The 22,125-nt window shown below is 41.1% G+C and overlaps 1 protein-coding gene across 9 annotated transcripts in view; it reads right to left on the reverse strand.

Moving 5' to 3' along the window:
• Window positions 1-419: 419 nt before the first annotated feature.
• cacna1aa (calcium channel, voltage-dependent, P/Q type, alpha 1A subunit, a) overlaps window positions 420-22,125 on the reverse strand; it is a 145,943-nt gene continuing 124,237 nt past the window's right edge. For 4 of the 9 annotated variants that reach the window (XM_059347446.1, XM_059347449.1, XM_059347447.1 and 1 more), the window contains exons 43-48: window positions 20,899-21,014; window positions 20,024-20,156; window positions 16,784-16,897; window positions 10,322-10,535; window positions 7,041-7,324; window positions 420-5,365 (exon numbers count right to left, since the gene is read on the reverse strand). In XM_059347446.1, coding sequence (XP_059203429.1) covers window positions 4,547-5,365; window positions 7,041-7,324; window positions 10,322-10,535; window positions 16,784-16,897; window positions 20,024-20,156; window positions 20,899-21,014 — 1,680 coding nt within the window. In that variant the 3' untranslated portion in view covers window positions 420-4,546. Of the gene's footprint in view, window positions 5,366-7,040; window positions 7,325-10,321; window positions 10,536-12,951; window positions 13,301-16,783; window positions 16,898-20,023; window positions 20,157-20,898; window positions 21,015-22,125 lie in introns of those variants that run through there. The other 5 variants (XM_059347451.1, XM_059347450.1, XM_059347453.1 and 2 more) reach the window with 4 other exon arrangements.

Genomic DNA, 22,125 nt, shown 5'->3' on the forward strand with positions numbered 1-22,125 from the left:
ATATCCAAAGCAGTTTAGAGTTGGATTTTGTGGTTACTGCTATTTTTAGATCATTATTTCTCTGAAATAAAGCAAAATTTAAATCTTAAACTTTGTCACAAGATAAAACAGACATCAAGGAGTTCATTTTTAGTGCATGGGTGGGGGTTGCCACTAACAATGCATGTTAGTTATTTAAAAATGTACTTTGCAAATGTTTTATAGGGAAATAAGCACATGTAACATGCTTGTTAGACTTCAAGGATTCCCACATTGCGTTTGGGTGAGTCACACTTAATGTCAACATATGTTTTTGTTTACAATAACTCCACAGGGCATCTTCAAGGCCATAATATGAGTCATACACACCCACAGCACACATCCTCACAGTTGAAATAAGAAAGCAATAATGTGGACAAGAAAGGAGGCAAAGCGGTGTGCATTCTCTCTGGATTTTATTCTTTAGGAAGAGTTCTGTTTGGAATTACAAAATGCACTGGTAGAAATAGCGGTGAGACAGTTTGAGAGTGCGACAGATAAGAGTGTGAGAGAGACAGAGTTAGAGAGAGAGAAAAAAGAGGGAGTGAGTGAGAGATCAAAGGTTCCACAGCCAGTTTGAATGAGTACATCATCAGATTTGGCTCGCTCCTGCACCCCCTGACCCCCACAGAAAGTAGAAGGGAGAATACACCATCGTCTGAACTGTACTTTCTTTTCTTTGTATATATTTTTTTAAAAACAGTTCTTTTTTGTGGTGTTCCTGAACATGGTTGTGTTGCGCCTCAACCCCATGTAACAGAAGAAAACAAACTCTCACCAAAGTCTCTTTTGTGTTTTTTATTCTTTAGACATTTTTTTAAAAGTAATTTTTAACCTTTTTTGTTCTCAAAAATAGAAGGAAAAAAGGAAACGTTGCTTTTTAAAAACATCTATCTATTTATATATCTTTTTTTTTTATTCCTCTGAATTCATTTATCTGCTTTTTCTTTTATGTCCTGAAGATGACTGTTAACCCACGGTGTGGCATGCACATAGCACATGCATTTCTGGAACTAGATATTTTTTCCTTTTTTTAATCTTTTGTACTTAAAAAACTTTTTTTTTCTCAGTAGCGGCTTTACATTGCTTTTTGAAGACTTTGTGTGGTTAATCAGCGTGTTAGTGGATTTCACTGCAGCATAGACACAAAGATGGACGGTGAATGTTCGGGGCTTTGCATGTTTCATTCGGGGGGTTGCTGACATCACTCTCACACACACACACACACACACACACACACAGACACAGAGTCAAAGATCGTTACAATGATTAGACTAAAACATTTTTAAGATCTCAAAAGGATTCTAAGGACAAAGAATAAAAAGCAAAGCAAGCCCGAAAACAAAACACCAAAAATTGATCTGAAACACACTCGCCCATGTACACACACACACACACATACACACACACAAACCCCACTTACACACACACACCACAACCAGGAGCTACATACTTAGTGTGCTTTCTGATTTTACGTGTAGTGATGTGAAAAAATACTTGTCTGTGACATTCCACTGAGGTTGGAAAGACACTAATAGGCAGTTTTTTTCTTGTCTATTTTTTCTGTGCATTCTCTGGTCAACATGTGATAGGCCTCCAGGTAAAAAACGTAGGTCAGATAGATAAAATAATAACGTTGGGGCTGACAGTGGTGTGCGTTAGTGACAAGTGTTAGTTTGAGGCACACAGAAAAACACACAGAAGGAAATAAAAAGAAATACAGGAGTGATACACAGAACATAGAGATGTTTTCTAGGACCAGGACCAGGCCCAGACATCTTTTCTCCAACCCATCTGAGCTGTGCCCTTCAGCCGCCTGTGTTTACTCATGGTGAACACAGAGCAGGCGGTCTAAGAGTGAAACTCTGAATCAGAAGTGAAGTAAAAGGAGAGGTACAAAAGCTAGAGGGACACTGTTTGTCACACAGCGCCACCAGAAGGTCACAAGCGGTGGTGGAACTCTGCTGTAGCATCTGCAGGAGAGGAGACTCATTTTAAATGCAGAAAACTGTTTGTTTGACCAGTTTTTAAAGGGGGCTCACAATTAAAATCCTAATTCTATGCAGTCTTTGAAATAGAGTGACAAGAAAAGACTCTCCACTACCTTTTTTCAACCAAAACAAATGCATTTAAGCAGTTTTTTTAAACAGTTTTTTGAACAGTTTTTTAAACTCTGCTACAGACAGGCGACCCACTCCCCTCTCACAGCCACTTGACATTTTTCTTATTTTCTGGTGTGTCTCATTCAACGTTACAAATTTACAATTGAACAGATCTGTGTTCCTGTTACACAGATGATACTCCTGCATCATAACAGCTCTTCTGTGAAGTTAAATAAATTGCCGTTTGACATCCTGAAGCACAGTCGTTCAGCACGTCCACGCCGTTTTCATAATGTGTTTCATTGAATCAGATTTCTGCTTTTACATGTCAAATTTATCAGAAGAACTGAGGATAAATATCTGACGACAAGGAAAATAAAGTCCTCTGTTAACATTTCATTACATTTAACAGAGCGGTAACGTCTCCTCATTTTAAAGATTAATTATGACGTCTCACGAACAGACACTAATCCAGTCAGAGAAGATGATTCAACAGTAAAAAGTACTGATTTTTGCGCCATGTAACATGATTATAGCTCATCATCAGAGCGAAACGTGAACTCAGTAATGCAGAAAAGGACAGAGAGTTATTTGTCCCAGGAATGAATGCCGATTGTAACTGACTGCTTTGGGTATTAATCTCTGACTCATGTTTGCCCTCCTGCAGACTCATTCTCCCATAATGCAACTGTGGGGTAAGAGCTCCACCTCAGGGTTGGAAAAATGATTAGCTGAGCTTAAATTAAAACATACAGAACAGAATATACAGACCAAATATGGAGAATCTGTCTCATTATCACGATCATCATGATCATTATTAGTTATTATATTATCTGTTTATCCATCATTACGGTCAATAACAAAGAAAACAAAGATGAAGAGTTTCTCTCCTTTCTCCGCCTTTCTATTGGTCTCTTTCTCTCTGTTTTAACCCCAAACCCTGGAAGACTTTGAGATGTTACTGATTCGTATCACTTGTTCCCCAATATGGATATCTTTTATCCACTTTACCCTGCTCCCCGTTTTATCACCTTAGTTACAAAAATTCACTTCCACAAAAAATATGTGCAACTCCAGATGTATCAGTGGCAGGCATCTGGTACAGAACATACAGACAAGCAAGCAAAAAGTAATCATTTTGTTCCTTCTAAATATACAAACAGTAACTACCCAATCTCCCTATAGCCTTCTATCACTTGATTTGAGTGTAAATGAAGGTACAGAGAGAGGAATGTCATACAGAGGAGAGAGAGGAAACAGAAAGGCATTTTTACAAAAATAAACAAAAAAAGAGAGAAACCCTGCAGAGCACAACAGAAAGTACCAAGTAAAATTTCCCCCCACATACAGTAGATTCTCATTGTTGCTATTATTATTATTTTTTGTATCATTCATGCAGGATTCCACAGGGTGTACAACTCCGCAAGTCTAAAAAACGAAGCTGTGTGGGGTGCAACAGAAGATTCAAGCTTCAATGTTTTGAAGAAGTAGAAGAGAAGGAGGAAGAAGAAGCAGGAATAGAAGAAGAAATACTGCAGAAAACAGTTATTGGTTTGTTTGTTTTTTTTGTTTTTTTGAAACCCATCTCCAAGTTTTTGTTCTTCTTCTCTCATAGGTTGCGGGTGGAGGTTGGTTACATTGTTTCTGGGAGGATGGTGTTCTCCAGGGACGGCGGGAAACGTCCCCAACACACCCATCCTGTCCTCGAGATTTAGACCAAAGGGACTCATCAACCTGGTGCAACGCCCCCAACTCTCCCACCCACTTAGCCTCCGCACCTCATACAGGTGGAGGGCTCTTTGTCAGTTTGGTTCTTATTTAAAAACACAGATGATAAAACTCATCAATATTCAACTGGTGGCTGGGAGGGTTAGATTTGATTCTTTTTGCAGCTAACTTAACTGAAGTTAGCTTTAAGAAAAAACAAACAAACAAAAAAAACAGTGGTCGTTCTTTTGTCTCTGACTGTAAAGTGTCTTTTGTCGAGTCGCAACTCTTGACATCTTGTAAGTGGCTGTAGCTCGTTGCCAGAGGCATAATTTAAGACACACAAAGACTAGTGTCCATCACCCCTCCTGCTTGCATCCTTTAAAGACGGCAGTTTGAGGTTGGTCTTATTTGGCATCAAGATATGAATGCAACAACAATGCAAGCAGAACATGGAGGTTGTTTCCTCTTACACCACTTGTTTCTCCAGATCCTGCCTCAGCATTCTTGTTCCACCCCTTCATCCTGACACCTTTCCCTTCTTCTAGCCCACCATCACTGGGACATGCCAAGCAGTGGAGGAGAGGAAAAAATTGAACAGGCAAGAAAGAAAGAATCATGGTTTCCCTTGGCAGTCAGAGCTCTGGCTGTGAGCTTCCCGTCTTGGTCTTTCGCTCCATCTATCGATCCTCCTTACGCCCCTCCCCCATCCCCAGAGGCTAGCACCAGTCGTCGTCCTCCGTCTCGCTGTAGGGTTCATGCAGGCCCTTACGGGGACCTCTAGGATGCCCGGCTGGAGGGGGGACCTTGTGGGGCCCAGTATGTGGGGGTCCATGGAGATGTGTGGAAGGTGATGAAGAGCGGTAGCCGTTGGGTAGGCGGCGCTGGGCGGCGGCCTGTATCTGACCCTGTACAGGCCCGGTCAGGGCGGTGGTGGGAGGGGGCGCGTGGCCGGCAGTCCTAGGTGAGGTGCGAGTGGGCTGTGGGTGGGGCGGTGGGTGAGGGTGGGGGTTGTTTACAGGGTGCGGCTGGGGTGGAGGGAGGGGATGGGGGTTATGTGACTGTTGTTGTGGGGGAGGCGGCAGTGGGTGGTTGGCGTGGGGGTGAGGGTGGGGGTTGCCACCCTGCATGGGGGTCTGCTCATAGGCAGGTGGTTCATGGTGGGGCTCATAGTCCTGGTAGTCCTGGTTGTAGAAGCAGCCATCCCCTTCCATGGAGCCGCCTCCTCCACCTGTGTCTCCCCAGCGAGGTGGGGGATGATGACTCTGGCGGGATGTGCCATGGTGGGCCAATGGGAGGCCAGCAGGGGGAGGGCCCTGGCCTTGGGGAGGCTCAGGAGAAAAGCGACGCGGGGCAGGGGCTGGGGGTCGGCCCTGTGGCCCCCCAGGCGGTGTGGGCATGGCCTTACGGACCACGGGGGAGTAGGTAACATGAGGTCGGGGTGTGGCGGGGGTCTGAGGCAACTGTCGACGGCCTCGACGTGGCGTACTGGTCCCCGAGGTTGAGGGGACGGGACTTCCGCTGACCGAACTACTGCCCTACACAAAAAGTGAAATAAAGCAAATAAAAAGAACGAACCACAAATTCAACGACAGAACATGTAGAATAGAGAGGATGGGAAAGATTGAGTATAAAACAAATAGAGAGAGCAAGAAGGAATGCAAGATAGAGAGGCAGATAGAAAGCAAGAAATCCCAGGTAGAAAAGCAAGAAAAGACAAGAAGAACCACAGCAACAATAAGAATAAAAGCACCAGTCATAATGTGCGTGGAGTGGAGGAGAGGAAGGCAGAAATGAAAGGCATCAAAAAGCAACAGAGCAGAGGATGCAGACAAAAAAAGAAGTGATTCCAAACAGCAGCATACATAGAGAAGCAACATGTCACGCAGAGGAAAGAAAACAAAAGACGACAGGAGAAAAGAAGGGTAAAGGGTTGATTTCCAGAGCAACAAATGTGGTACAGGGTAAATATGGTGATTAAACATACATAAAATATGTTTTAAATTATTAAGTGAGCTGTGTGATGTGTATGCCACATGTTTTTTTAATAATAAGAAATTTCCAATAATAGGAAAGTATGGAAGCCTGAGAGGCAAGTGAGAAAATAACAACTCTGGTGATCCAATTTGTTAAATTATTTTTGTCAGGATTATTATTTTAGTGTTGTTGCAATACTTGCATCGGCCACAAGAGGCTGAATTGCACCACTACACCATGTTCTTATAAGGACTAAAAGCCTTCATGTTTTACCCCAGGTAACAGCAGATTAGTGCTGATAAAAATACCTTCCTTGCCAAAAGAAAGACAGTAATGTTACATAAATTTCTAGGAGAAAACTTTTCTAGAAGAAAAAAATATTTGAAAAATGGGGCGAAAAGGCCAGAAATGTTTTCCCACCTGTTTCACAGATCATTCACGGATATTGAAAAGATTTTCCAAGCAAAACCTTTTTTCCCCTGTTCTTAAGTCATAAATCAGTATCACAAGATTTTTTTTCTTGCTGGCCTCTCAGGGCTTCCATACAAATGTTAAAATGGGAGGAAACAATTCTTCTCCAGTTAGTCTGCCTTTACAAGACAAGTTCTATATAAAAATTAAATACATGAGGCTGAATGGTTTGCAGAAAAAGTAGATCATAGATATCTTTTGTTTCCTCTTTTGATAGTAAATGTAGTGTGTTATGTGTTTGGTAAAGGATGCCATCAAAGTAAAGGGAGTGGGGGGAAGGTGAGGGAACAGTGGCAGTCTAAAACATTTAGGCAGGGCAGATAGGGACAGCAGTCAGGAACTCAAATATACATTTTTATGCATATTTGATTGGTTGCTGGAACAGTGATTTGATAACAGTGACTTCATTTAACAAACATGTACTTGTATTTGCATGATTATACCCACAGTAATGAATATGTTTGTGTGCATGTAGTCAAACATATATACGCATATACAAATGTACATAAAGAGCCAAAACCATCTTTATTATGAACATAACTGTGTGTTGTCAAAAACATCAGCCTCTAATTCTAGGGCAACAACAAATAGCTGAGTAATCCTAAAATAACTTTCTCTCTCACTATAATTATTATCATATCAAATACTTTCTGGTCATGTCAAAACTGACAGACTCAACAAGCTAGAGGCCCTTGTTTTATATCTTTCGGCATAGCACTGATAAATGTGGCCACACCACATGCACACAAGTACCCAGAAGCCCACCTGTCTGTGTGTCATGCACTCACGACCCTCACTGGGCGATCGAGACCAGCGGCGGTCCCGTTCTCTCTCTCTCTCCCGGTCATGCTCTCTGTCGCGGGAGTGCCTATGTCCGTACTCTCCCCCTCGCTCTGCTACATAGCGCTCCTTGTCCACAGAGCCGTGGTGGTGGTGATGATGGTGATGGTGCTTACGGTCTTTGGACCGCCCGCGATCTCTGTCGCGGTCTTTGTCTTTGGAGGTGAGGTCGCCTGACTGGGTGGTGGTGCTCAGGTCTGTGCCCAGGCCTGATGGTGAAGTTTAATGACGTTAGAATTAGTGTGTGGTGAAAACACTATGGCCCTCATTTATCAAATGAGCGTACAACAGAAAGTGAGTGTAAAGTGGCCGTACGATCATTTCTACGCAAGCCTCGGCATTTATCAATGTGATCAGAATCAGATCTCAGTCTGCTCTCAGCTCGTGTACGCAAATTGTAGTCAGCGTGAAGTCCACACGTCTGAGTATGAGAATTGATCTTAGACTATTGTATCGATGCCTGGAGCTGATAAAACTCTGTGGTGTTTTGTTTTCTAATGGTGACAAAGCAAAACATGTTTAGGCTCCATCATTTATCATTAAAACATGATTAAAAATAAATACACCCTGCCACCGTGAAATTCTTTAAACAGAATACTAGCCGAGGATATTAAATGTTGTTGTCTTCTGTTATTTACCGTTATTATTATTATTATTATTATTATTATTCTCCTGCTGGACACCGGAGCGTCAGCATCTCCTTCACCAGCGGTGCTGCCCGAATAGAAACATTTCCAATCAGCGCTGCCACACACTCCTCTGACTGGGACAGAATTATTAGTAACTGTAAAGAGGTGAATATTATCTCTCCATCATAATAATAACAATATTTGGATATTATATAGAATATTAGGCTTTATATCACAATGTATTTAATTACTCAAACCTGTACTTTGCTAATAAAGGTGACTTGAGGGGGGAAAAAATCCTCCTTTCTGCCATATTGTGTCCTTCGGTGTCGTAAACTCTCGAGGCGAGCCATCTGAATCAGGTATATATTATATATATACTGTATATTATATATATTAGGGCGTGACATTTAAATGACCCTTGTTTTGAGCCACCACATTTATCAACAGCCGATCATTCTCACTATGTGATCGGAGAGATACGATCGTTTGATAAATCACACGTGGACCTGCGCTGGTTTCCACGCTCATTTGATAAATGAAGGCCTATGACATTAGATAACAACACACTTGAGCAACATGTAACGGTAATGGATACAAAAAAACCTTTTGTGTTTTTATTAAATACATTAAAAAAATGTTTTGGTTATAAGGAAGCTGTAGACACTAATGGTAAATAGGGTGATTTTTTTTTACCTTTATAGATATTAGCATGAAACTTGCCTACTTTGTTTTTTACATTAGACTGACATTATACAGTTTTCTGGAAAGGGAATTTTGATATCTGAACTAACAGGTTAGTTGGATAACAACTTTTTTCAGGTGAGGATGTTCGTCTGGTTTTGTATTTTCGTTTGTGCTTCGGTCCGTCGCTTTGTAACCGCCGGGAAAGTGATGACTGGTCAGCCACACGAAGTCCCGGTAAACAGCACCAAGGTTTTAACTGCAGCACTACTGGGTGGTGGTGCTCAGGTCTGAGCCCAGGCCTGATGGTGGAGTTTAATGACGTTATAATTGGTGTGTGGTGAAAACACTATGACTTTAGATAACAACACACTTGAGCAACATTTAACGGTAATGGATACAAAAAACATTTTGTCTTTTTATTAAATACATTAAAACATTTTTGGTTATAATGAAGCTGTAGACACTGCAGGTAAATAGGGTGATTTTTTTACCTTATAGATATTGCCTACTTTGTTTTTTATATTAAGACAATATTTTTTTTTGCATTAGACAGACATTATACAGTTTTCTGGAAAGGGAATTGGGATATCTCCTTTTATCATTTCATAAAGCAGAAAATACTGTCAAAAGTTTGTTTTTAGGAACAAAATGTTATGTAAATTAGGGTATGAATGATAAATAGACAAACCCCTCTGTAAAAACCTTCAGAATATAGTTAGTATAGGAATAGTATAAGTGTAGTTGAAGTTGAGATTTATGGCTCAGGGCATGAGAAAAAAATCATTTTGAGAAAAAGGGCCTTTAAAGATTTCATCATTTGAAGACAAAATATGTGCAGGAGAGTGGTAGCTTTCTAACGATGCCTGTGATGACGAGATTTAGACTACGTTCACCGTACTACACTCTACACTACACTAGAATGACAACTTTTAGTGAATTTAGGAGAAATCTACAGGTAAATATAGTAAAATATACACCTAAATGTTTGTTTTGGATGTTTTTTCCACTATTCTGAAAGAAGACATGTTACTGAGTCTGAGTGTGTGTTTGTGTGCGTGCATGTCTATCTGCGTGTGTGTGCATGTATGTAAATGTGTACGAACAGATGTGTATGTGGGGATGGGAGGGGTGGGTTTTGTCATTTTTATTGTCTGTTTTTATTCTTATTTTTTGTAAAGCACTTTGTGTTGCATTTATATGTATGAAAAGCACTATATGAATAAAGTTTGATTGGTTGATTGATACTGGAGAAAAATAGCTCAAAACCTCAAAATTGTCCAGTGGATGAAAAATAGATTTTTTGCCCGTAGTGTCTCGTCTGTCAAACAGCTGTTATTGTTTTCTATATACCGTATTTCCTCAATTTAAAGCCGGGCCTCATTTAGTAACCGGGTGTAAAAGCAATTTTTAGTAAATAAAAGCCGGCCTCTCTTATAAGCCGGGTGTCTTACCGCTGTTATGTCAAAGTCTGTTTCGCCACACGAGTTAGTACTGTAGGTAAATATGGTTGTTTCTCCCGCTATCCTAGTCATTATCTGTAAAGTCGAGCCGTTTACGCACATTCTTCTGGGCTTTTTAGTAGTTTAGACATTTTAAATCCTGCTTAAGATGAACATTGAGCATGCTGTTCATTGTTTGTTTACATCCGAGTACTTCCAATATGGCTGACATCAGGGAAACTGGCTACAATGCACTGTGTAAAACACTCAAAAAAGTGCTGGTCAGAGCTGCTCTGATTTTTTTTTTTTAATAAAAGCCTCCTTCAAATAATAGCCTGCCCCTATTATTAGCTGGGTCCCAAACTGATGTTTTATTAATAGAAGCCCCAGCTACTATTTGAGGAAATACAGTATGTGTGTGTGTGTGTGTGTGTGTGTACGTTTTTCCCACCTGTGTCAACCTCCGTGTAGCGACAGAGGGACCTCTCAGACGCCCGATGACTCCGATCTTTTCGCCGGTGTCCATGTCTGGAAGTTCTCCCCTCCTCAGGCACACGCTCCATGTTGTAGTCGTCTGCCCCTCCCTTGTCCCTGTGGCCCCGCCCAGACCTGCTGTGGCCCAGCGACGAGGCCGAGCGCTTCATTGGACTGCTGTCATTGATGGTCTAAGAGAGAAAGCGAGAGAGCATCGTGGAAGGGGAAAGAGAGGGAGAGATGCAGGAAGAGGTGTTCCCGTGATTGTCAGGTAGGTGTTGTGTGTGCGCTATGGGTATAGAGACACTGTGTACATGTGTGTGTGTATGTATGCATGTGTGTTAATGCCTTGTTTCTTGAACTCTATAAAAGCCCACCCGCCTTCCTCCCACATCCCGTCTCAAATCACACACTCCCACATTAGTGATAATGTTTCAATCATGCTACTTCAAAAATATACAGACTATAGGGCAGGGGTCGGCAAACAGCAGGCCATGGGCCAAATTTGGCCCTTTATCACAAAATTTTGGCCCCCATATGCAAAATTATCTTTCATTCTGCATGGCTATTAATTTAAACTTTATATGATGGTGTTATGAATCATGTATGGTTTCAGATGACATTTTTTTAAGAATTCACACCACAGGCATGTGCACCTATGCAAACCAATAACTAAAGCCACAGTACTTGCCGACCCCCTGATACAGAAGATTAATAAAGACTTCAAGAAAAGAGAACAACAAGAAATAAAGAAAAAGAGATGATGGCTAACGGCCATGCCTTCCATGCTTCTGTAACTTGCTTTGTTAAAGAAAGAAGGAGATAGAAATGTCAGTAAGACTTGCACCACTCCATCCTCACTAGGGCTGCACGATATGAGCAAAATATGTAATATGCCATAACATTGTTGAATATCATGACAACAAATTATTTTGGATACATAACAAGTATTCAAGTCGCCTCAGTTTTGCCTTTCTGCAACAAATTGCTGATTGAACAATGAAACAATTTCCATCTAGGGCTGGGCGATATGGCCAAAATCTTCTTTCCCAAAATAGGTCATACAGTATGTATGAAATAACCACAAGGAAAAGCCCATTTTTGTAGACTACATATTAGCAAAACAGCCTCTATGGGTGCTTCCCTGTCACACACAATCTTCATCAGCAATTTGATGATTTTTTTTTTTCATTCTTGTGAAGGAAATGATGATTAAATTTGGAATAACCGCAACCACGCGTTCATGCATTTACACACACAATCTCACACACACACACCAAAAATATAGGAGAAAATGTTTTTCTTCTAGGTCCAATGATGCCTCCTGTAAAGCTCTATGACAAAGGCTGTGTTTCGACTATTGGGAAAGTGGCCACTGGGAAAGTCTCAGACCACACCCTCTCGAAAGTCTGCTCACTCTGCATGTTTCGACTACAAGTTTGCCCCTAACTGTAGCTAACTGCCGCTAACGGAGGCTCTTCTTAACAAGCCGGCCTCCAGCCCCTTAGCTGCTCATAAGACGGAGTTGCTGGATTTGTCTCCAGTCGCTTTCTTGAAAAATAGTCGCTAAGGGGGTCTGAAAAGTCGCTAAATTTAGCAACAAAGAGGCTAAGTTGGGAGCACTGCTTTGTCGGCTTTTACAAATGGTGTGTGTTGTTGTCGTGTAGAGTACTACGTCACATCCTTAGCTTAGCGTTCTATCCAATCAGTTACCAGGCTGTTTTCAGGGGAGAAAAAAGACCCTGCTCTTCTACAGGGATGAAAAAAGTCCTGACAAATACTGTCTCCGGACTGCTCGTATTCAAATTAGGGGCGTTTCGGCGAGTGAGACCCGCCTCATTCTGGGTATTGTTCGGCTACTACCTGGTAGTGGAAACAGCCCTAAACAGTTCATCGAAGGGGGCGTGGTTTATGTATAGGGGGTGGGGCTACAATACATAAATAAAAAAGGAACTCTGCTGAATGCAATGATGCCTCCCACTAGAGTCTACGGCAAATGGTTTGTGAGTTGGGCCGTGTATGTGAATCTGAATCTTTTGGTGATAGGCCACTCGCATTAACACGCACCCTTGGAGCCAACGGTATGTTCAAGTGTAGCTTTCTAGTGAACGAGTTGACATCGCAATGACAATAAAAAACGATATATTGTGCAGCCCTAATCCTGACCACTCATAAATGGCACACTCCATTCTGCACAGAACTCTTCTATTTCTGCTTTGGTACGTGCTTTCCTTCAGCCATGCAGATACATAGGGGTTGTCCTGAGTCCTCTACCCACATGAAAACTTCCTTCTACAGCTCTGAGGCGGGACAGCAGGACAGAGCCTATGGTGCCACAAGTTGCTGACCTGGGCATGTAAACCATATCAGGCTACTTCAGTGCTAGATCCTTGTGGCAGCTAGTAACCTATAGTTACTGAGTATTAAACAAATCAACTGATAGGTGAAAGGTTGGCAGTTTTGTATATAAAGCACCAGTTTTTCTGACATCATAGGAGTAGCACTGAGAATCCCAAAAATCATATCCATTCACACACACATATACCCAAATAATTCCTCTCTCACACACACTCACACATAAATACACTCCCAGTTAAACACATTTCAACAAGTTTCTTGCATGCAGGTGTGAATGGAGACTCGGACACAGACGGAAAAACATCAACAACATCATTATAGACGAGCACACAGGCATGAGGACACAGAGCAACAAAGCATTAGCAGCAGCAGCTGAGAGACAGAGAGAGAGACAGGGGCCACGAGACAGTGTGGCATGGCTGTTGATAATGACAGGGGACGTGCAGAGTTCAGCCCCGATTCCAAACCAACTGTGTTAGGTGCATGAGAGAAGTAGCTAAGGGTGCTGGGATCAGATTTGTTCATGCCAAAAAAAAGAGGTTATCCTTATAAATTTAAAAAGAAAACCCCTGTCATGATAAAGAGACAACATGGAGACCTGACCAATGAAGAAAAAAAAAGAAAGTTCCAAAAGTGTGTGAGAGTGAAAGGGAGAGAAAAAGAGAAAGAGACGAGACAGGGAAGACAGGGTACATACACTGAGGTTACTGCCACGTTGTCTCCCTTTCCTCCGCTGCTGTATGAGCACAGAGAAGACACACACACACACACACACACACACACACACACACACACACACACACACACACACACACACACACACACACACACACACACACACACACACACACACACACACACACACACACACACACACACACACAGCCACACACACACACACAGCCACAAATACACCAAAGGTGTGGTCACACATGGAGCATACACACAGAACCAAGAAGGGAAGAAGAGAAGTGAGGGAGACAGGGATGGAGTGATGCAAAATGAAAGAGAGAAGGGATACAGGTGAAAACAAAAGAGTTAGGTGAAGGTTTAACCCAAAAAGAGATGGGGTGCAAGAAAGAGAGAAAGAGAAGGAGGGACAGAGAAAGAGAGTCTGATTAGACACCGAAGCAGCAGTGAAGGTGGAAGAGAAACACTTACCACAGACACTGGGGTGGTTGGAGCCAAAACAGGGTTATATTGACCATGAAAATGCTCAATCAACAGCACCACGGTCACAACAGCAATGACGACAATCAGCTAAATACACACACAAATGGATATGCATACACACACTAACACACACAGTTACAGTCGACTCAACAGCAGACAACAGAGTGACAGATACAGTGAGAGTTTCAGGGCACAGGAAACAGTGAGAACAGTGAAAAATCTGCACATAAACACAGGACACACAGGACACACAGGACACACAGAACACACACACACACACACACACACGAAACACACACATCTGTAACACACAATGTCATGCTGGTTCCAGTCCTGGTTTGAAAAAATAAATAAAATCAAGCCCCCAAATGTAAAGAGTTCAGCACAGGCAAAACCTTTGATAGGAAGGAAGAGACAGTTTAGTACAAAGAATCAAAAGAAGAAGAAATAATGGTGGGCAGAAAGGTGTGTAAACTGTATGTATGTATGTGAGTGCAAGTTTGTATTTATAAGTATGTTGTGCGCATGTGACAACCAGAGCACTCACCAGGGAATGAAACAATATAAAATGAATGAGTGTATAATATGGAAACGGGACACCCACAGTTCTAAACCTTCATGCAGGTGGCAGGATGAGAGGAAGAGAAGACAACAACAGGAGGAGAAAAGAAAAGGAGCAGAAGGTCCCACTTTGCCTTGCTGTGGTCCTTTTGAATTCCAGTTTGGAGGCCAACATTCAAGCTATTTTTTTTTGTTTTAGCCAGAAATAGTCATTGCTGGTAGTCACATTACTGGTGGTTCTTTGGGTAAAAAATCTACCAAGGTAAGTGTGAACTTTGCCCTGTACCACAACAGTGGTAATAGGCATTTGCTAATAAGGCTTTTATTCTATATAAATCTATTTTGACCCTGTACCACACTTGGATTCCAGTAACCACAGCAATACATTTTAAGGGGATATTCCATTTTTTTAGGAGGGGTTGTAAGCAGGATTCATTCATAGTCAGTTTGTAGAAGCAGGCAGGAGTACTGACACTAACGCTAAGCAATGTCCTGCTGTGGAAAGGGCAGCAGCTAAATGCATTTTAGCCAACTAAAAACATCAGTTCAAACCTCTGAAGTCCATCTATTTATTGAAAATACACATTGTTTATTTCCAGTAATAACTTTATTTATAGATGATATGTAGACAAGTGGAGAAAGCCAGTTAAAGTGCAATCATAGGAGCTTTCACAGTGTGACATTTATATTTCTAGACCGTTTTTAAAATGTGAATTTTATTTCTACAATGAAAACTATTACTGTTTTTTAATTTACATGCAAATAGACTGTTCAGTAGTTTTATTATGTTTTATTTTTCTGCTGTTTTTGTGTGTATAAATCAGAGACACAGGTGTCTATGGAAATGCACTTGTCTAAAAATTTTTTTACCATTTATACACACAAAAAATGAAGAAAAAATAATATATAATATAATAACATATTTTTGGGTTAATTGAGATTAGATTAGTTTTACTTGGTTTGGAAAGTCTTGACAAGCCACAGATAATTTTGCTATTTTTAAGCAAAATACACCTAATCGTTGTACTTTTTTCCCTTGTTTTTAAGAGCTGACTTTTTGCAGTGTGGGAAGATTTTTACTGCTTCACCTTGCCGTTAGACGGCCCTTTCTGACGGGGAATGGAAGCTGTTATCTATGCTCTCTTCAAAGCCACCAAACTCCTTAAAAAAACAAACAAAAAACCCCCCAGTAATTATACCTTGCAGTACACAGGAGTTGCTGTTCTAAAGCTGCCTTGATAGGTTAGTTTGTGAGTCCTAAAGTTAATTCAGAATCACCAAAGTCACACAGTAACACAAAAAAAATAACTGATCATGGCAGCGGTGGACCAACAACTTCTGCTTTCTGCTTTGTAAAATGACTGTTTTTGTCAGTGGAGTCTGGAGCACTGTTATTATAGTTAACGAAAACTAACAAAATAGCGAAAACTAGAATTGAAAAAAACATTTTCGTTAACTGAAATAAAAGTAAAAACAAGTGTTTAAAAAACGATAACTAACTGAAACTGTATTTTGGGGTTACAAAACTAACTAAAATTATAGTGAAAATATCCTTTTATCTTTGTCAACTTTTTTCATACGTAAACCTTTTTGGTTGATATGAAATCTATTTCATCTATCTGGTTTTATGACATAATAAACTTTGGGGTTGAGATGGGTCAGACAAAGGAAATAAAGGAAACATTTATTGTGACTTTTTTGAATCTGGCACCCAACAAATACCCCATTACAAAAAAACTAAAACTAACACTAAAACTAACAAAAACTAAACTAAAATCAAGCATTTTCCGAAAAATAAAAACTAATTAAAACGAGCACACCCACTCTAAAACTAATTAATACTAACTGAATTTGAAAACAAAAAAATCACAACAAAATTAAAACTAAAACTAATGAAAAATCCAAAACGATTATAACTTTGGTCTGGAGGCTTTGAAGAGAGCATAGAAAACTGTTAGCAAAGGGCTGTCTGATAGCAATGTAAAGCAGTGTATGTGTGTGTCTATGCTATATTCTAAATATAGCACAGACTCTAAACTTGTATTGATTTTTTAGGTGGCTAAATAAGTTTGCTGCTGGCCCTGTACTCAGCAGCACATTGCTTAACATCAATGCTAGTACTCCTGCCTGTTTTTTTCAAACTGGGACCATCCCAACCACCATCTACTGTAGGTTATACAGTGACGATGGATTAATAACTCATACAATCCCACTTCAAAAAATCTGAACCATCCCTTAAAGCAACGAGTCAGACCCTTGAGAATATGATATTTCAAACCAAAGGCGATGAGGAACAGAGATAATGGGGGAAATAGAAAGAGAGTGGAAAGGTGAGAATGCTGCTCACTTGGTTGTCGCCTGGGAGGCGGGGCATGGAAGCGGCCCTGCCATGGCCTTCCATTGGTGGAAAGTGCTCAGTATCCGAGTAACCATCCTGCCCCATCTCTCTCATCTCTACCGTCTGAAAACAGAGCAGGAGAGCAGGAGATGGTGTGACGCTGCCATGACAACTGACAGGGAGCAGGGGGATAGGTGGGAGAGTTTGTTATCCAAAGAAAGCAAAGAATTGAGGGTCTCAGAGAGGTTAAAATAGTCAGTGGGAGAATTTGTGAGTGAGTATGAGGAAGGACTTTTTTTATTTTTATTTTTATTTTTTATCTTTGCTGGTTGTTTAAGTTTTAAATTGTGCAATGAATAAAACAATTAATAGGAATTTAATGTTTGGGTCTTTGAGCATACTCCAAATAAAGTAACTTTGTGTTTGCAAAGGCTGCTGTCACAAATGGAGCGTCAAACAAGTGCAAAGATTCTTTGTGTAATGGAGCTTGTGAGTCACAGTAGAAATGAGTTTGAGGGGAAACCCAAATGCAGCCCAAAGGACATGTGAGAAACACATCACAAGACATATGATCACATGATAGTGTTGGCCAGGTGCAGGTAGTGTTACGTTGTAGACGCTAAACACGTTTGTGTAAAAGTTATAACAACTTCGGCTGGCTGGATCAAATATTGATCTGGCATGTTGTTTGGGTTGCTACTATGCTACTTTTTATATAAAAAATCTGTTAGATTGTATTTTATTTGGAGTATACTTTGCCAGTCGGAGCTGAACCTGGTAGCTGGGGTTGTTGGCTTGGCCTTATCTTGCCTAACTTTTAACCCTCTGGAGTCCACGAAAGCGCCGGAGCACGACTTCAAAAAAAGACACAAAATGACTAGAAAAAAGACACAAAATGACCAAACAAGACACAGAAGACACAAAATGACAAAAAAAAGAGACAAAATGACAAAAAAGACACAAAATGACCAAAAAAGACACAAAATGACCAAAAAAGACAAAATGACAAAAAAAGACACAAAATAACTAAAAAAGACACACAAAAGACACAAAAAGACATTAAAATTATTAAAAAATGGACAAAATAGTCCAAGACTCCATAGAGTTAAAGCACTTTTGTTTCCCAAAGGAGTGCCAGCTGTTTTTTTTATTTTATTTAAAAGACCAGCAAAACACTTATTAGAATAATTCTAAATAAACTAAATTGTGTAAAGCAAGGATAATCTTAAACCACTTGAAGCATGTGCTTATTGATTTTAGTATTTGTCGTCTAATATCTCCTGTTGTTGTATGTGCTGTATGATTTGATTGCCTTATCTAACTGCGGGTTATCATTCAAACTAGTTTGAATGAAGCCGACAGCCACTCTCTTCTATCCAACTTCTGAGTTTAAACTTCTCCAGACCTCTGTTGATTGATGGGGAGAAGTGGCTATGTTATAGGGCTGACTGATCCAGAGACCTGTCAGGCCATCCAGGAGGTCTACAAGCAGAGAGGTTTAACAGTGTGATGACAGAGACATGAACCACTCTGAAGACAGAGGCAAGCTACACTCTGAATGAAATGTGGAAACATACAGTGAAAGAAAATTTCAGTCAGATAAAACATTGTGTGGAGAGACAGGTTTGAGAGATGGAGCTTGTCAAAGAAAGGTTAAACGCCATGTCAATGCTAACTGAGAGGTCACAGGAGATGAAAATGACCTACTGAGTAGAAACAATAAAGGCAACAAGGCAGTAAAGATGGGACGCTATGAGGTTTTTGTGCCAACGTGGCTTCAGATTAAACAGTACTGAAGTATTTAGGAAGAATGTAGTTTATTTTACTGACAAGAGCAGGCTCAAACATAAGCATGAGTCAGTATTGCTAGCACTAAAACAAGGAGCAAGTCAATGTCCTGATTGCTGTGTTTTTATGTTTTGCTGCATTCACACCAAATCAGGTGATGCGGAGATTAGCTGCAGAGTTGTGCGGCGATGTCACTTAGGCCTCGTTTACACGAGGACACCGGTGGGTAAAAACGACAAAATATTTTATCGGAAGTGCTTTTCGTTTAGATGGTGACGGCGCAAAAATCTGAAACCACCCTCCAGAGTGGAAAACTTGAATACGCTCCACCGTAGCGTGTCCGTCTACACTGCCAAGACGCTAAACTCACGTACGCGTTTACGTCACATCCATGCTCCAGTACAGGGAAATAAAGAAACATGCGTCGGACCTTCAAGCTGCTCTGGCAGCTCGAATAAACTTACAGGAGTCTTTCCACCAAATGTACAGGATATGAACAGAAATTTTGGATGCACCAATTGGTCGGAGGCGAGCCAGACGGCTTTGGACGAGACCTGGGAGATCTAGTGATGTTGGAGAACTTTGTGGAAGGAGTAGCTGATGAAAATGCGTGGTGTGAAAACTTCTACATGCCCAAAGATGCTCTTATCGCTTTAAGTGATGTCGCCTGGCTGCATACAATCCAATTCCACACACTTTTGCGTCACCGCATGCACGCAGATTTCCTACTGAAAACGCTTTGCTTAAATGTGGAATAAAAAGTGAAGACGTGATGCCACTTTTGCATCTTCTGTTCAGACTGTCACCATGTTAACGGAGCCTGAAATGGCCCACTTGCGTGACGTCATGATGTGAACTTCAACATCCGAATGTAGCACAAGCAGACTTTGTTTCAAAATCATTGTTACCTGTCACAGCTTCATTAACTTCACACCAGCAAGACAAGAAAAGGGACAGTGCCTTGTGCTGAAACTTGTTAAATTGCACCAACGAGCATCCATTACACCATCAACTTGCTGGTTACTGCGCGTAAAGTCAGGCTGTTTTAACCTTTTCTCTGCAGAAGGACTGGCGTTTTTACTGCTCTGCCTTATTTGGTGTGAATAAGGCCTTAACCTCAGTTATAATAAAGGGAGCACACAACTGATATTTTATCATCTAAATCATGTAAGGGATTATGAATAAAGGGGACATTGGTTTCAATGGTGATGAAATTGCAATCTGTAACTGTATGACGATCGTAGTTTATTTGACCATTTAAATGTCCTCAATGGTTCTTTGGTAGCAATGACATGAATATAAAAACAAATGTTGAATGGGCCGAGTGTTTGAGTTCTTATCCACACAAAGTTGATGTGTGACAAAGATGTATTTTATTTGTATAATATATGTGTGTGTGTGTGTGTGTGTGTGTGTTGTTTAGTGTGTGGTCCTGGGTGTGTGCGTGTCTGAACTTTCTACCTGAGAGTTGGTCATGCTTCCCGGGCTATCCTCAGGGTGTCCCTCAGGGCTCCAACTGCCGACCTTCTCGGACATCTCCTGAGCACGAACCGTCACCCATGATTGACTCGCCGGGACCCCCCCCTCCACCGGCCTATGACACACACACACACCATCACAGACACATTCTCCCTAACCGGTGTTGTAGAACCTGATAATGCAATAAATTCCCGATAATGTAATAACCCCGATAATGTAACAAAAATCTGCACTTGAGTCCATTGAAAATGTAATAAAAGCTGATAATGTAATAACTTCCCGATAATGTAATAAAGTGCATTTCCCAATAATGTAATACACTTTTTACCAATAATGTAATAAAGTATAACACCAAGCACCTTTAGATTTCAAGAAGCTGTTGAATGCATTCGTGTGTCATGGATACCTCGTTTGTGAAAAACGGATGAACGGGTCAAAAGTTAATGAACATTCAACTTTGACCTGTTGGTGGCGCTAGAGCTCTTGAGCTAGTGTTGCCTACACAGCATCACCACTTGAACTCAAGTAATGGGTGGTCTGCTGTTAAATTATTACAATATTGAGGAATTATTACATTATCATGAAGGCTAATCTGATAATGTAATAACCTTCCATTAATGTTATACTTTATTACATTATTGGTAAAAAGTGTATTACATTATTGGGAAATGCACTTTATTACATTATCGGGAAGTTATTACATTATCAGGTTTTATGACATTTTCAATGGACTCAAGTGCAGATTTTTATTACATTATTGGGGTTATTACATTATCGGGAATTTATTACATTATCAGGTTCTGCTTCCAGCAAACCACCTCCTGTAAAGAAAAACATGAGAACCACGTCCAACTCACAGGCTGTTGACAGTCTCTGTTGTCGTAGGTGGAGGGAGGGCGTTGTTCAGTCCTGGACCCCCGTCCTGGGCGGGGGAAGGTGGCTCCACGCGCTGAAACAGTAATGGCGTTCGATTCTGTGTGAGATATACAACATGGCCGTCGCCAGCTATCAGGCAGACTGACAGGGAAATGGAGGGAGAAGCGGCAGAGCAGGAACAGAGGGCATGTACAGAGGGGGCTGTTGGTTGAAGCCAGGCCAGGCAAAACAGGTAATGGAAGAGGAAGAAATGGGAGGGAGGTAGTATTGAGCAACTGATGCCCAGCAGCTAGCAGGAGAAAGAGATGGGCGGACACAAAGTGCATTCTGGGACCTGGAAACCCTTTGAGGCCTCCAGGTTCAGGACTCTAACCATTAGAGTGCTTTATAAGGTCAGTAAGGGAGTGAAATTCACTCAGTCAGTCAGAGTAGGATCAAATGTTCAGCAATCATTCTGTGTTTCATCTGATGATCAGCTGTCATCTGATGATCGATCTAAATACTCTAATGTTGATAGAAAATCAGAATGGGAAGTGATTGGAACCGATCAAAAGGGGGAGAACTAAAAAAGGGGCCTGGTTCAAAGAAGGGATGGAGGACATCATGGCAGATAAACACTGCAACATTCCTGTGGAGGGGAACATACAGCAGGTGAAATGCATGATGGATAATGCAACATTGATTGTCATTCACTTATTCGTCCTCTACTTAAGACGTTTTCAACCACCTTTAACAAAAAGTGGTCTTTAAAGCTCGGGTGGGCAGTTTTCTGGAACGCAACATTTTCTTTTTGAAACGCCATTACTGACTTTTGACTCTCTTTATGATGAGGGGTTGCTTTGCAGTGTAGGCAGTTGTTGCAAACAGTGGAATAGCAATTGTTTTGCAGATTTTCCTCTATTCATCTCGACGTACATGTGTATCTGCATTTATAGAACAGCCTATAGAACTGAACCTCTCTCTTACCCCTTTTCAAACAACACAAACCTAGTTCTTCTGCTGGGCTGGTGCTGGTTAGCAGTTGGTTCAACTTGCAAACCTTCTCTATTACTTTCTTATTAACACTGAACGTAAGATGTTGGTGTTAGCCGTTGTTGTAAGCTAACCCTTGCCAAGTCAATTAAATGAATGCTACACGTTTTAGTTGGTCTTGTTCGTCCCGATTATGCCCCCCCAGCCCCTGATGTAAGTGGTTTGTGGTTCGAGAC

Source organism: Centropristis striata, chromosome 13 (genome assembly GCF_030273125.1).
Source record: "Centropristis striata isolate RG_2023a ecotype Rhode Island chromosome 13, C.striata_1.0, whole genome shotgun sequence".
In the NCBI taxonomy this organism is placed as follows: Eukaryota; Metazoa; Chordata; class Actinopteri; order Perciformes; family Serranidae; genus Centropristis; species Centropristis striata.